Source organism: Drosophila obscura, unplaced genomic scaffold, assembly GCF_018151105.1.
Source record: "Drosophila obscura isolate BZ-5 IFL unplaced genomic scaffold, ASM1815110v1 contig_4, whole genome shotgun sequence".
Taxonomy (NCBI): domain Eukaryota; kingdom Metazoa; phylum Arthropoda; class Insecta; order Diptera; family Drosophilidae; genus Drosophila; species Drosophila obscura.
This window is the reverse complement of record NW_024542828.1, coordinates 9,650,934-9,666,249: the sequence shown is the minus strand read 5'-3', so window position 1 is coordinate 9,666,249 and position 15,316 is coordinate 9,650,934. Positions and strand designations below refer to the sequence as shown.

The following is a 15,316-nucleotide window of genomic DNA, read 5'->3' as shown; positions in this document are numbered from 1 at the left end:
TGTATGTGGAAGTGGAAGTGGAAAAAGGCAGGAGGAAACACACCAACATCGGAAAGATCGGGAAGGTGGGAAGGTGCGTGTTATCCCTGCATCAGTGTGCGTGTCTGTGTGTGTGTTGTGCAAATGCTTATAAATATGCATAATATTGTTAAATATACATAGCGCAGGGCCATCTAGTGAAATAATGTGCATGTGTCCGATTGCTTGATGCGCCAGCAGCAGCAACATCATCAGCATCGTCGCAGACGTCAGCAGTGGCAGTGGCAGCAGCAGCAGCAGCGTTGGAGGCATTCTGGAATGTAGCAGCGCCCCCCTCCCCCATCCACACTGAGAATTGGGTAAGCTATCACACAGCAAGGTGCAGAAATGTCTGTGTTGCCTGTTGTCTGTGTGTAAATGGAGATATTTTGTTTTGTGGCACGAAACTGAAGCTTTTTGCGTCCCGAGCGAGGATTGCCCAACGCCCTTTTCAAGCGTCGCGCTGTCTGCTTCCTTAATACCCTTGTGCATGTGTGTGTGAGTGGTGTGTCTGTGGGTGAAAGTGACGAGAGCGTGCGAAAAAAGGATAACACTACTCAGCAGGACTGTGCTGTGCTGTGGTGCCCAATAAGCCAAGAGAGGCGTGGAATTTCCCTGTTAAATTTCATTGCATAAATGTTTTGCTTGCCTTGCCTCATCATTACGATGAGGATGATAATTATAAATATATATAGGAGGCAAAATTGGCAACCATTTGGCAAACAGCAAACAAAAAAATATATGTATATAAAGAGTGTTTGCTGGTTTTTGGGTCACACACTGCATCCATCGGACCCCCATTGATGACAACCAAAACACGCTCTTTTCAATATCTGCTTTACGGCCTGGGACTGGGCCTGTTGTCTGAGGTCAACTAGTTTATTCCGTAGTAGTATCATAATGCCCGATGTGGGCAAAAAACGAAAGCAAAAACTACGCATTTTTGTTCAATCATAATACGGGCAAAACAAAAACACGTTTTACAACTCCAGCGACGGCTCCGCTCCCCACCAGCGGTGCGGTGCGGCGAGGCGCGGCGCGAAATTTCGTATCTCTTGTTGTTGTCCATAGCTCCACACAACACAACACACACACTCTTGCACGTACACATTTACATATATGTATATATGCACAGCAATCGTGCCATGAATGACTACTAGTGGGGATGACAGGCGGCCAGAAAGACCAGGCAGGCCAGGCCAAGCCAGGCCGATAAATGCGTACGACAGGCAGCTCCAGCTCCAGCTCCACCTACAACAAAAACAATAATTAAAGGCAATAACCGAAGCGTAACCGCATCGTAGTTTTGTTATGGATTTCCGTTCGTAGTAATAGTGTTTGTTGTTCTGCTGGTCAGTTGGCTTCTGCGTCGTCGGCACAAATTTTCGTGCGCTGACGTCACGTACAGGCGCACCATGGTGTACTCAAACAAGGTGAGCCAGCTTCCACACTGCGCTCTCAGTACAGTTTTGGTGTCTCTTGTGCGGAGAGATAGTGAGAGCGTGTAAAGAGAATAAGTAACTGGAAGGCGGAACCCCACTTGCATACACCTTGTTGGCAGCAACCGTCATCACGGTCGGCGCCACAAAGCTCCATCTCCATCTCGCTCTCGTTATTTGTTTGTGTATTGCAACATGCGTGGGCGTTGTACCCGTTTCATTTGGTGCCTCTTCCTGGGCGTGTGTGTGTGTGTGCGTGAGGTCAGTATTGCGTGAACTTTTTGCTCTGGATTGAGTGGTGCGAGTGCGACGTATCTCATTTGGTTGGATTCGGTGGCGGGGGTGGCGGCGTCGTCTCATTATCGCTGCCATCTTCACTTTGCGCTAATTGGACTTTTGCATGCGCATTACACTCTTGTCGGTGTGTGTGTGTGTGTGTGTGTGAGGGAGGCGGAGGGTTTATATTGAATGCCAATTGGGGGTATTTATTATTCCTATTGGCTTACATCATTCTGGAATTAAACGGGGGGGTTCGATTCTTATCTGCGTTCTTTTTGTGTGCCATTATGACAGGTGGACACAGGTGGAGCAGGTAGGCAATAAATGTTGTTGCTATCTGCTCGGTTCGTGTGGTGCGGGGGGGCAGATGGCACTGCAGCACCTGCTGATTCCGTTATCGTCTTGTGCCTTGCCCACTGATACGGCATTCTGTTCATTTCCACTGTTCCCCCTTTTTTGGGTTCTGTTCTCCTTTCTGCTCCTTTGTTTGTTTTTATGCTGCTTTCGCACACATTTTAAGCGCTTGCTTGGGCTATTTTTAGCCCACGTAGGCTGCCTGGTCCCTTCCTCCTCATTCGCTTCCCTCTCTTTGTGTGTGTGTTTTCCTGATGCGAAATTCCATTTGGGAGAGAGCTGATGACGTCAAGAGATGTTCTCGTTCTGCTCCGAGTTTTCGCTATTCACGTTTTACTGTTAATGCAGTGCGGGGTGAGTGGTGATCGGGGATTGGGGGAGTCCGACTCCAATGCGCGATGCTAATTGTACTTCAAATATGCAAAAATTGCAGCGAAAAAAATCGCAAAATATCACGAACTGCAGCTGCAGAGGCAGAGGCAGCAGCCGAAACCAAAGAAACTAAAAACAACAATAAACATTTTGATGTCTACATTCCGGCATAGCCATCTCTTTCTCCCCCCTCACACAGTGGCAACAAATTGCCATTTCCAATGGAAATGGATATGAAATTGTAAACATGCAAAAATGGCAAACCAATGGCAGCCGTAGGCCTGTAATTAGAAAGGGAAATCGATCCGAACTGGCAAATACTCTGCCCCCCTGTAAGCGTTTGTAAATCTCCCATGAGACAGCAACCGCAGCTTGGCTTACTTTCAGCGAATATGTCCAAAAAGTGTGTCCAAAAACCACTGGCAACACCAAAATTGGCCCAAAGTGTGTGGGGCAACATGTGTTTGATTTCATTAGTACGTCGCTGTGCACCTGAGCTGCAGCAGAGGGGGGCAAAGCGAGAGAGAGAGATCTAAGCTTTTAAAAGGCATGCAACAAGTCGACAAATATCGCATGCGATAAAAGCAAGCCATACAGAGAGAGCAATAGAGAGAGAGCCGGCATGCACACAGTAACTGAGAGAGAGAGCAGAAAAGCAAAGCTCGCGCTCTCTGACTTTTGGCGCTTTGGGGCTCTGGCTTCAATCTTTCAGCTTTCAAACCAAAACTCGCAATCGAAGCGCGCGGTCACGAGCGAAAGAAATCTCTCAAGTCACGCATGCGCAGACTCTCCCGACACTCGTCTCTCCCCCAGGCGCATCGCCTCGTATATGTTTGTGTGTGTCCCAGTGTGTGTGTGTGTGGTCAATAATCAACTGCAATCCGCTTTTTGCAATACATAATAACAATTAATTAATTTGCGGCGGTATGCAAAGCGGCGTGATAATTGATTCAGCTATCGGCTGAGGCTTAAAGCTCAAATGTGCAAACAAAAAAATAAATAAAAGTGCAACAAAAGGTGGCAGAAGCGCTCGCGCGTGTGTGATGTAACCCCCTCGCCCGTTAATCGGTTAACAAAGCAAAATCGTTCGCTCTCCAAAGTAATAACTAATTATACAAAACGCAAAACGAATGTTCGATAGTGATCGGTGTGGTGGGGACAGGGGGGTGGGTTTCAGCCCCAAAGGAAGAGTGTGAAATGGGGGGGGCTTCCTGGGTTTGAACTTTCCAGCTGTTTTATGGATACATCCGATCTGTCGGATCATGCTATTTGGTGGCGCAATGACCTCTTCTTCTTTGGTTTGCTTTTGATTTGCTTCTCCTCTCTTTTTATTCGGGCTGGGGGGATGTCCATTTAATTATGGGGCTTGGGTCACAGATTTATTACAAATGAATGAATGATTGCCCATCCATCTCAGTCGTTCGTATGTACGAATTAAATATTGCCAAAGGCATAATCTGCTGGAAATGAAAGTGACCTCCCATAACCCAGTCTCTCTCTCTCTCTCTTGAGCCTCCCATCTTCGTCCCTTGGGAGTCTCTTCTCCCTCTCTTGCTCCCTTTTGGAACCTTTTCTTCTTCTTGGCTCTTCCTCCACTTATCCTCCTTTCCCTGCGATTTGCATGAATCATTCAGGCTGGTGGAAAAACCCTTCCTTCAATTGATTTCCACGCTAATTTCCACTCGACGTGCCTGCCACTCGCCACTCGACAGAGCGACAGATCGTGGGCTTATATATATATGTATATATTTTTTTTTTTTGTGTCGAGCTGCGAAAAGCGATTTTCAATTTTCCAGCGCATTAGTCATCGGCCAGCCTAATCGTTCCAAGCGGACTGGCGGCCTAAACTGTAACTAGTTTTTTCGCCAACGCAGCGACAGAGACGACTTGAGCTTGGGGCATGACTCCTGGAGCGGGGAGGGGGTAGTGTAGTCCGTGTCTCTTGCTGGCTGGACCACAGAGTGAAAGTGGACAATGAGCATGGGAGAGTTAGCGCTGTTGCCTGAAGACGCAGAAAATGCTGTTAGCTTTAGTTTTAGCTTTAGCTTCAAACTCTTCAATTTGAAAGACGCGTGAAACAATTTTGTAGCTTTTCTTGGCTGCCCCTCCTCTCCACTTATTCAATTTGCCATTCACTGCACACACCAAACCACCACCACACCACCACCACACCACACGCCTTCGAGGCGAATAAGAAGACGCGGCTTTAACCCCTCCCCTCCCCCCACTGCACTTTCCTCGGCCAAAGCCAATGGCGCATTTCATTTCTCATTTCTTATTTCTCAATTAATTTGGTTTATTGCGTGCCAGGCACGTTCAAAATAATTATTAAACTCTGCTTAGACTTTGATTATTAATTGAATGTTAAATGCAGAGAGCAGAGCAGCCAGAGAGAGAGAGAGAGGTCCCTCTCTCTGTTTTGACTGAGAGTGCAGTCACCTCTCTCTCTCTCCCTCACTCTGTCTTCTGGCAGGCGGCACAGGAGGGTATGGGAGTGAAAGTTTTACTGTCCGCTTGCCAAAATGATAAATGCAACCGACCAGACAGTCAGCAGCCCCGGCGGCTATCAAAACAAATGCGATCCTACCCCCCGTACCCCCTACAGTCGCCAAAGCACCCGAGGATATCCGGCGGAGTAACAGAGACAGAGAGAGCGAGGGAGAGACTCACGCATTTTGGACATTGGCCCATTCCCATTGTCTCTTTGGTGTTTCTTTCGTTTCTGTTTTGTTTCGTGACTTCTTTCGAGGAGTGTTGGTGAGGGGGGAGGCGGCGGAAAGGTGGATTGGGCCTCTCTTATTGCCACTTTGTTTTAGTCAACTTTTATGATGATTTTGCTTTTCATTTTGCAGCCAGAAAGAGCGACCAAGGCAGAGAGAGGGGAGAGACACAGTGTTGTTGTGTCATACATAATTCTGTTATTGTTTTCTTTAATTGGTTTTTTTTTTGTGCTTTCGTTGAGTTTTCTGGTGTTGACTTTCTGTGGCCCCACAGCTCTCCTCTCCGCTCCTATCTGCACCGCACACTTTTCCCCCTTCAGGTTTCCGTGCTGAGAATTTCATTTTGTGCCCCCCCACGCCCCTTCAGCCCTACACCACCTGTTTTGTGGGTCGCCCGATAAGAAATCACTTTCCACGCGCTTGCTCGGAGCTCGGCTGGCTCTCTCGATTCTTTTGCTCATTTGCATTATTAATTGTGTCGTCGCTGCTGTTCTCCAGGGGGAAAGTGAAAAGCGGGCAGAAGATGCACTCCCCTCCCCATGCGACGAACGCATGCCCTGCCCCCTCTTGGCTGCCCCAATACCCAATTCGCAATGGATTCTCCCTGCCCAAACTTTCCCAAACGCACAATGCCACAGTGGGGAAAAACAATGGCATGGGTCTGGGTCTCCTCCTGCTACTCGATGACTGTGGCATTCCCACGCCCAAATTATTTGCACAATATGTGGCCAAAAGCAGAGCTCCAGCTCCCCAGCTCCCAGCTACAGCTACAGCTCCAGTAAATTCCAATTCAATTCGTGTTCGTGTTTTCCCAACCCAAAGACAGGGACAGAGACAGAGAGAGAGAAAGAGAGAGCAATAGGGTAGTGGCATGGCATTTCGAGCAGCAGTTAGTGGAGCACTCTTTTGGCCCATTGTCGGCCTGCCTGGCTGCCTGCTGCCTGCCTGTTGACGGCTTCGAGTGTAAGCCCGTAAGCCCCATAAGAAGCAGTAACCGTTAATGTGGCAAATTGACTTGTCGAGCAGAGCCACAAAAGCAGTTGTTATTACGAGTATATACATATGTATGTGCATATATGTACATATGTATATAGTGGAGCTATCTATGTAGTATATCTATCCCTGCCTTACTATCTAGAGTTAACCCCCCCCACTCCTACTCCGTTCTACGGCGGATTCAAAGTCAATTTTCTGCTTCTGTTTCATGTCTGCTTTTTTTTCACTCTGTTTCCCCCCCCCCCTTCGATTCAAACTATTATTCCGCCTGGCTTTTTGTTTTGTTTGTTTGTATCTAGAGTTTTCTCTTTAGAAATTTCCCATTTGCACTTCTTTTTTTTTTATCCATTATTTGCACTGCCTGACGGTCTGTCTGACGGTCTGCTGGCTCTGCCTTCTGGCCTTCTCCATTGATTCCATTGGACAACGGACGACGGACGATACGATCCATTGTGTGGCATGAGGCAGACAAGAGAGAGAGGGAGAGAGAGAGAGAGCGAGAGCAAATCGAAGAGTGGCTAAGAAGAAGAACCTTAATTAGTATTATTACTGAAATGAAAACAATTTGTACCTGGACAAAAGGTCTACCCCCCACCCCACCCCCATTCACTCTGGTTCTGGGGATTAGCCTCGTTTCGAGTGAGTGCCACTAAATGGGATGTGTCTACCCCCCTCCCTGCACCACCACAGTGACTCCAAATGTTGCGCCACCACAAGCAGATACCCAAGAAAAGTAAAACCAAATGAAGGCTTCCACATCCATGGAAGGAACATGGTGACAACAATTAAGATAACCTGCGATGGGATCTTCATTCAATCCGCATCGAATACAGATCTCATGCCCACGGCAGCGGCAGCAGCAGGAACAGAAACAGGACCCAGACCAAGGGGAGAATCATCATCACCAAGACTACGAGCAGCTGCTGCTGGATCCCTTGGATCGGATCACAATCTAAACGAAAGCGACAATTCGCAGACGAGCAGCGGCAGCCAGAGCGCCTCCAGCCACAGCAGGCGAACCCATCGATCGGCAGGCGGAACGGGAGGGCGCCAGGATCCACGCAGACGTTACTATTTCGGAAGCAAGGACATCTACTGGTGCAAGCAGAGCCTGGTGCCTGGCGGGGGCGGACTGACGCGCAGTTCGAGCAGCGTCACCCACAAGGAATCGAAGTCCACGAACGGCACCCTTTCGGGCGGCCAGGTGATAGCCAAGGCACGCCGCAAGCCGATCCTCCTCTGCAGCAGCCTCAGCGCCGCCTATGCACCGCCGCGCCGCAAGGAGTTTTACTTTTGCGACAAGTATGCGCCCACGAGCGGCGGAAGAGGCGCAACCGGAACCCACACCAAGAGTACAGCAACAGCCGTGCCCCAAGCTACAGCTGCAGCTGCAGCAACAGCCCCAACGCCCCAGCCCATCGATGCCCGTTTGCTGAACTTCCTGCGGAGCGCCCATCGAAAGTTCCAGGCGGCCAAAAGCAGAACGGAGCACCAGCAGCAGCAGCAGCAGAGCAGCAGCAGCCACACCAAAGAGAGATCTTCAGAGAGAGCCAGAGGAAGGGGCCAGTCCCAGTCCCAGACGCAGACGCAGACCCATCGCTCCCTTCCGCCCATCGTGAGGACCGATGATTGGTTCGGTTAGTATGCCCCTCTCTGCCTCCCTCTCTACCTCCCCTGGACTGCAGTTCGTTGACTGTCCGCCCTGCCCCTGCTCCCAATTGCGGTTCTCGTGCGGATTTAGTTACCTGCCAAGCGGCTCGCCAGCCTCATTCTCTTTCCGCTCGCCGGCATTGGGCTGGCGTATTGGGTGTTGGCCAAAGTAGAGCCAGGGTGCAGAGTCTCTGGGGTGTCCAGTTGCATCGTTGCATTGAGAATTGAGATTGGAGATTGGAGATTGGAGATTGGCTGGGGCCAAGTTAAGTCTGTCAAAATAATTGGGAAATTAGTTCTACTCTTTTTGGGGCGCCAACCGCAGCAGCAGCAGGAGAGGCTAACGTAAGACCTCGCCCCGCTATGGCTATGGCTGGCTACTATCCGTGTGATTTGCGTGGGGTGGGGGGTATGGGGGAACAAGTGCATGTATTTATTTTTGTCTGCCACTTGGCGGCTTCCTTCTTCCTGCTGCTTCGCTGCTTTGCGGTTTTCCTGCTGTGCTGCTCATCGGCACTTCGCATGCGATATGCAAATTTCCAACCCCCCTACCCCCAACCCCCTAACCCATCCATTCCGTTCCGTCCGCACGCCACACACACACCATTCATGGACGGTGGTTCCATTCATGGCTTTTGTTTTCCCATTCCCATCATTCCCCATCCCTGCTTCTGCTGAGTCGACTCTAAGGTTACCTTTCTTTTGCAGTGGAGGGGGGGAGTAGGAACTGTTGACTGACTTTCAGCAGCAACGAAGGGTATTTACATGTCTCCTTTGTCTTCCCACCCTTCCCATTTGTATAATGTATACATGTGTGTGTGTGTGCGAGGGCAACAACAACTGTTGGATGACTTTTAGCAGAAACAGAATTAAACTCCCTTCCTCTGGTTGCTCTTGTCTCTCTCTCTTTTCTTCTCTGATATGTGTGTGTGTGTGTACAATAGATTCTCACGTATTCATTACCTCTATAGGTGTTGAACTGTTTATTGGATCCTCCTTTGAGCGCGTCCCCTGCACTTCAGTCTCAGTGCTCCGCTTTGCTTCATGGCGCGAGACGTTGCCCTGCCGCTGCCTGGCTGCTCTCTGGCTGTCAGCTGTTGGCCCATTTCGTTGCAGACAGTCACAGAGAGAGCTTTCAGAGGGGAATATAAGATTGGAGAGTGAGGAACGGGGAACGAGGAATGAAGTGAAGAATGAACCCATTAGCGTAAAGCAGAATGCAGAATGCAAAAGAAAGAGAAGAATTGGACTGGAAAATAGCTAATAGGCAAAGCATTCTACAAATTGTGCTCTTCCTCGATCCCTCCCACCGAGTGATGATGGGGTGGGGTGGGGTGTCGTGTGGCGATAGCTGGCTTGCCTAATTAGTATTACCTCATCCATTTGGCGTGGCATGGCAGCGCCGTCGAACGGGGCTTACTGCGCATTTCGCATTCGCATTCGATTTTTGTTGTTTTTTTTTTGTTTTGCCTGAACATTGAACACAACTCCCACCCGCGTCTGTGGACAGTGCAGTACAAAAGTGTAGGTACAATGAACTGCCAAATGAATCATTCACTGCAATTAGTTGTTGATTTTTGTTGCTTTATTGTACTCGCACTTTGGCACTCATGTCCGGCAGGCAGGGCAGCAGAGATCGTTGTCGTTAATTTCATATTTTGTGTGTGCATTTTTTACGATTATTATTATTATTATTACATTTGGAATTTTGTATTCCATTTTCCATACTATATGTATTCATATTTACGGCCATTTGTGGCGTCTCGGTTACTCCGTTCCATAACAAAAACAATTGTTTATTGAATGATTTATATTTGAGGAACGTGCGGTGTTGCCTGCCCTGCCCCCCTGTCTCCCTGCCTGTGCCTGCTCATTTGTTTACGAACTTCCAAAAGGAATGCCACCCCACCCTAAGTGCGCTCGCTCGTCTCGCTCGTCTCGCATCCGTGGCGCTAGAGTGAGGAATTCTTGAATTCCGATTTGCCAATCCGCCCCCGCACAACTTTATTATTAATTATGTTTTGATTATGTTGCAAGAGCTGTTGTTGTTTCCACTTCGACGGCAGCGGCAGTTTGGCAATAATGCAGCGCACCTGTCGAAGCGTACTGCACACACCTTCCATGGCCACTTCCAGTAAGAGTGAGAGTGGGAGAGCAGTGCATAGCATAAGCAGTCAAAGCAGTCGATTACAGTGTCATCATTCCCCCCTCCAGCCGATGACAGTTCGAGTGGGATTTGCTCTCTGACTCACATTATGTTCTCAGTATGAAGCTGTGACTCCGTTTCCCCATGCTGTTCCCAGAGTCAAGGTCAAGTCAAGGAGATTGAAACCGAGATAGATATATGTACATCCATATGAGGATCTCAGACCTTGTCTGTCCCATTCCACTGTTCCACAGACAGCTCACAGTTGCGTGAGTGAGTGAGTGAGCAAGAAAGAGCAAAACAAAGTCCAGGTTCGATTTATCTTCGCACAATTGAAACAATAAAAAGCAGTGGAAGAACGGGGTACGGGGTACAAGGTACGGGAGGCACGTTGTATTGTTATAAGTGGATTGGAGTGGCAGGAAGCCGCCGCCCCGCCCCTAACGATGACTATTGCTCTGGCTATGACTGGAACGATGATTGAATGCAATTTGCAGAGCAAAATCGAACAGTCATGGCAAACCAATTTGGTGCGGATAGCCGAAAAGCCCGAGCAGCACGAGCGGATGGCTGGCGGAAGTTACTGCCGAAGGTCAGGCGGGGGGGTTGCAGGCCCTGCCCACCCCCCGACAACCTGTCGCAATTAAAACAATGCCCACGCTGCCACACGGACGACTCACTCCCACGATAAATCCAGCCACGAATGACTGCTCAAAGAATGAGAATTTAATATGCAAAAAGCGTTTCCGTCACAGAGAGCGAACGAGCCAGAGCGAGCGAGTTTCGCCAAATGAAATTTGCATTTGCATATAAAATTAAGAAAAAACTTAGGCCTGGAAGAGCACACGAGCAGGCATCTATGGCCTCATAAGATCCCCCCTTGTGAGTCATCCAAAGTCCGTTACGGCATACGATTTGGAGTCCGAACAGTAGCAGTAGCCACAAAAAAAAACCGCTCACAAAGTGCGCCATAAAATGGTGTTTCAATGTTGTTTTATTACGGATGCATGTCACATGCAAAATGTTTTTACATTTTGGCAGATTGTCTTTGCCCCTCTCACTTACTCGATTAACATGCCATTTGTGTGTGGTATTATGGTGTGGTGTGGTGTGGTGTGGTGTGGTGTGGGGTGGTGTGTTGTCTGTTGGCCAACAATTAGCCATGGCGCATCTTCAATGGCTTTTATGTAATCTGCAGATCGATGTGTGCGCAGTGGAGTGGAGTGTGTGCGGAATGACTTACTGATTAAATAGACGTGCGGTTTGTCCATCAAACGAACACGCAAGAGTCCGACCCTACCCCCTCCCCCTCTCGGGGGGCCATCTGGAAATCAACGTGAAATGTGTGTGGAAATGCAGCATTTTCTACGCCAAAGCGTATCTGCAGAACACGTACGGAATCTGATCTGTTTTTATGCATTTTTACAATGGCAATTTATTTGTGATAATTAATATTTAACGAGCATTAATTAATGTGTGTGTCTGTGTGGGCGGGAGGCGGTGGATGGCTCTCGGTTTATCTAAGAGCAAAGATAACGCGTGAGAGGGAGAGATAAGATTATTACAGTTAATTACGGGCGGGGTTTATCAGGCAAAAAAATGTCCAAATAAAACGCTAACCATTTCTCGTATTTGTTTTGCAGACGAGGACGAAGCCGTAGAGAAGGAGAACTGCAGAGAGGGAAAGCCGCATCAGAGGAAATCCAAGGGGCAGCCAACGATCCAGCACTCGAGGACGTCGTCTTCCAGCGAGGGCCAGGACCTCATCACAGTTGAGATCAAGCAAGGACATTTGAGGAAGCATTCAAAGGCCAAAGATACCGTAGATACAGCAGCAGCAACAACTGGAACGCCAACGCCACAAGCAGCGTCAACGGCTATGAACAGTCACGCGACCGCCACACAGAACGGACAAACAACGGTCGTCGGACACCATCGCGGATTCTCGCAGCCATCGGTGACGGTGGCCGCCGCAGCAACGGCCACGGGCAGCACATCGGGGGATCCATGGTTCCTGCAGACAACCGGGCACCAGATGCCGCCCACAGCACCGCTGCGTCACAACAAGCGGCCGGCGCCACAGCCGAATGCAGTTGCAGGCGGCGGTACAGCAGGCACGGCCGTCGGCGCTGTGCTGCTCCACCAGCAGCAGCTGAGCCAATCGCAGCCGCACATTGTGCCGCCAAGCATACCGCCCCACCATCATCATCATCGCGAGAACAATGTGGTAATTGAGTGACCCTCAGCCGCGCCTCTGTGCCTCTCCTCTATCTATTCTAATTCTGAACCCACCTTCTCCTTGTTGTTGCTCTCGTTACAGCATCCCAGCCAGGCCGGAGCAGCGGTCGCCTTGCATTTGTCATCGCATGCGCTTAATAGTCATAATTTAATCAGCAGCAGCAGCAACAGCAGCGCCAGCAATCACCAATCGCCCAAATCCCCCAGCCAGACACAGCAGCAGCTCCAGACGACGCAACAGCAACAGCAGCAGCAGCAGCCACATAGTATACTTTCCACATTTGCTCCTGTGGCTGCCACACAACCGCCTGTCCAGCAGCAGCAACAGCAGCCAGCTGGCGCGGGGATAACCGCCGCAGCCGTGGCCGCTGTTGCCCAGCAACAGCAGCAGCAGCATCTCCAGCTGCTGGCCAACTGTGCTGCCGCGTCGTCCGGCGGCAATCTGATGTCCTCCTCGATGAATGCCGCACAGATGGCGGCACTGCATGCCGCCGAGCGGGCGCTGCCACCAAAGAGCCTTGCGCTGAGTGGAAGCCAACACGGCAGCAGCATGCTGCTGCACACTGTGGCACCTGCCGCGGGCACACAAGTACCACCACTGCCATCAGCTGGTTCGAGTGGCCAGCAGACGGCGGGCATGTCCACTTCCCTGCACAGCTTCGACATCAACGGGGCAGGAGCGGGCTGCGGCGGAGTGGGCGTGAATGTGAATGCGGCAAGCTCGTGGTCGAGCGGCTCCACCACAGCCATGAACCATGCAGCCTCCCTGTCGCCCACAGCGCTGGCACCGCAGCAGCTGCGAAAGTGCGAGGTGAAGCTGAATGCCATGCCGTAAGTTATCCCTGCAGGGAGTGCCGGACTGAATCAGTCGGATTAATGGAGATTCTGATCTGTTTTTAGTTGGTTCCATGGCAGCATAACGCGCGACGAGGCGGAGCATCTGCTGCAGCCGCGCGAGGATGGCCTCTTTCTGGTGCGCGAGTCCACAAACTTTCCGGGCGACTACACGCTCTGTGTCTGCTTTCAGTCGAAGGTGGAGCACTATCGCGTCAAGTATCTGGAGAATAAGCTAACAATCGATGACGAGGAGTACTTTGAGAATCTGGGACAGCTCGTGGCGGTAAGAAATGCCACAAATATATCCCCAATCTATGGCTAATTCTCGCTCTCTCTCTCCCTCGCCCGTTTGCTTTGCAGCACTATGAAGCGGATGCGGATGGCCTGTGCACACAGCTAATCAAATGCCTGCCAAAGCTGGGGAAGCAAGAGTTTTGCATCAATTCCAAGGATTTCGTGGACAAGGGCTGGGTCATACCCGAAGCGGAGCTCCAGCTGCGCGAGAGCATTGGCAAGGGCGAGTTCGGGGATGTGCTGCTGGGCATTCTGCGCAACGAGAAGGTGGCCGTCAAGATGCTCAAGGACGAGGGCGCCGTGCAAAAGTTTCTGGCAGAGGCATCCGTCATGACGTAAGGGCTACAAAATACTCTGCCGCTGCATGGAACTCCAACTAAATTGTGTATCCTTTCTGTTTGGCAGCACCCTGGAGCACGATAACCTGGTGAAGTTTATCGGCCTGGTGTTCACCAGCAAGCATCTGTATCTGGTTACGGAGTACATGAGCAAGGGATCACTGGTTGATTACCTACGTTCGCGCGGACGACAGCACATAACCAAAAAGGATCAAATTATATTTGCCTTGTAAGCCACAAAATACTTTAATTCACTGAGCTGCAGCTGCTTAACAGTTGTGCCCTTTGCCCTTGCAGCGACACTGCCTCTGGCATGGAGTATCTGGAAGCCAAAAAGGTTGTGCATCGCGATCTGGCTGCACGCAATGTCCTCATATCCGAGGACTGTGTGGCCAAGGTATCCGATTTCGGTTTGGCACGCGAGGAATGCTACAATCTCGATGTTGGCAAGCTGCCCATCAAATGGACAGCACCCGAGGCGCTCAAGAATGGGGTAAGTGTCGCCACACAGCTGCTGCTGCCTGCCTGATGCCTGTTGCCTGTTGCCACTGCCTAACACCCTTGACCCTCTTTTCTGTAGCGCTTCTCCAACAAATCGGACATGTGGAGCTTTGGCATACTGCTATGGGAAATCTACTCCTTTGGGCGTGTGCCTTATCCCAGAATTGTATGTAATCAATGAATCAAATGAATCCTCAAAGCTCATTCTGTATATATTTGTGTGTGTGTGTTTTCTTTTAGCCCCTGGCCGATGTGGTCAAGCACGTGGAAGTGGGCTACAAAATGGAGGCGCCCGAGGGCTGTCCACCCGAAATCTATGAGATGATGCGCCAGGCCTGGGATCTGAATCCGGCCAAGCGACCCACATTCGCGGAGCTGAAAGTGAAGCTGCAGCTGCTGAACAATGCCACAGCGTGAGGAGATACAGATACGCCGTTTCCACACAAAAAAAAGCGAACTACAAGCAGCACTAAAAGCGGTAGGGGCTGCGCACCCGCACCCAGGGAGCACACAGCCCGGGCCCTACGATCCGGTGGAACACTGGACCCTGGACACTGGACATGACACTGAACGCAACAATTTTTCGTACGATTATATACATAAATGGAATATATATATATGTGTATATATATACATATATGTGTAACAACTAATTTACCACAAAATTTATTTACATATATAATTTATGGCGTAAGTTTTGTAAGCGTAAACGTAGGCCTAAGCGAAAGAGGAAGTAGAAGAAGAAGGAGAACCCAAACACACACACAATCAAACAATCATCCAGAATGTTAGTGAGAGTCCCCAGGCCGCAAGCCCCAAGCCCCCCACAGCTTCCGACATATACAATACAACGTTGTACGCGCGACTCAATAAATTTTGAAGCATAAATTAACCAACAGAGAAGGGAGAGGAAGGAGTTTGAAGAGGCACTCGCACTCCAACTACTACTACCTTTTAATTGCAACATTAATTACATTTACATTTATTCTATATATGTTATGTGGGGGGGGTGCACACTCAACGTTTCTGCTCTACTCTGATTATTCGTGAATTCGTGAAATTGTATCATTTATGTTATAGAATACGCATACATATGAGTGCCCGCACCTCCCGCCTGAGCTGGTGCGGCAGGAG

The 15,316-nt window shown here is 49.9% G+C and overlaps 1 protein-coding gene across 1 annotated transcript; it reads left to right on the top strand.

Moving 5' to 3' along the window:
• The first annotated feature begins 3,211 nt into the window (after window positions 1-3,211).
• Window positions 3,212-15,042, top strand: LOC111070233 (tyrosine-protein kinase Abl). Its single transcript, XM_022360626.2, has 10 exons — window positions 3,212-3,561; window positions 6,869-7,815; window positions 11,618-12,201; window positions 12,295-13,043; window positions 13,113-13,332; window positions 13,410-13,678; window positions 13,749-13,910; window positions 13,979-14,174; window positions 14,262-14,348; window positions 14,423-15,042. The coding sequence occupies exons 2-10, from the start codon at window positions 6,951-6,953 to the stop codon at window positions 14,597-14,599; spliced, it is 3,309 nt and encodes a 1,102-aa protein (XP_022216318.2). The 5' UTR covers window positions 3,212-3,561; window positions 6,869-6,950; the 3' UTR covers window positions 14,600-15,042.
• The last annotated feature ends 274 nt before the right edge of the window (window positions 15,043-15,316 follow it).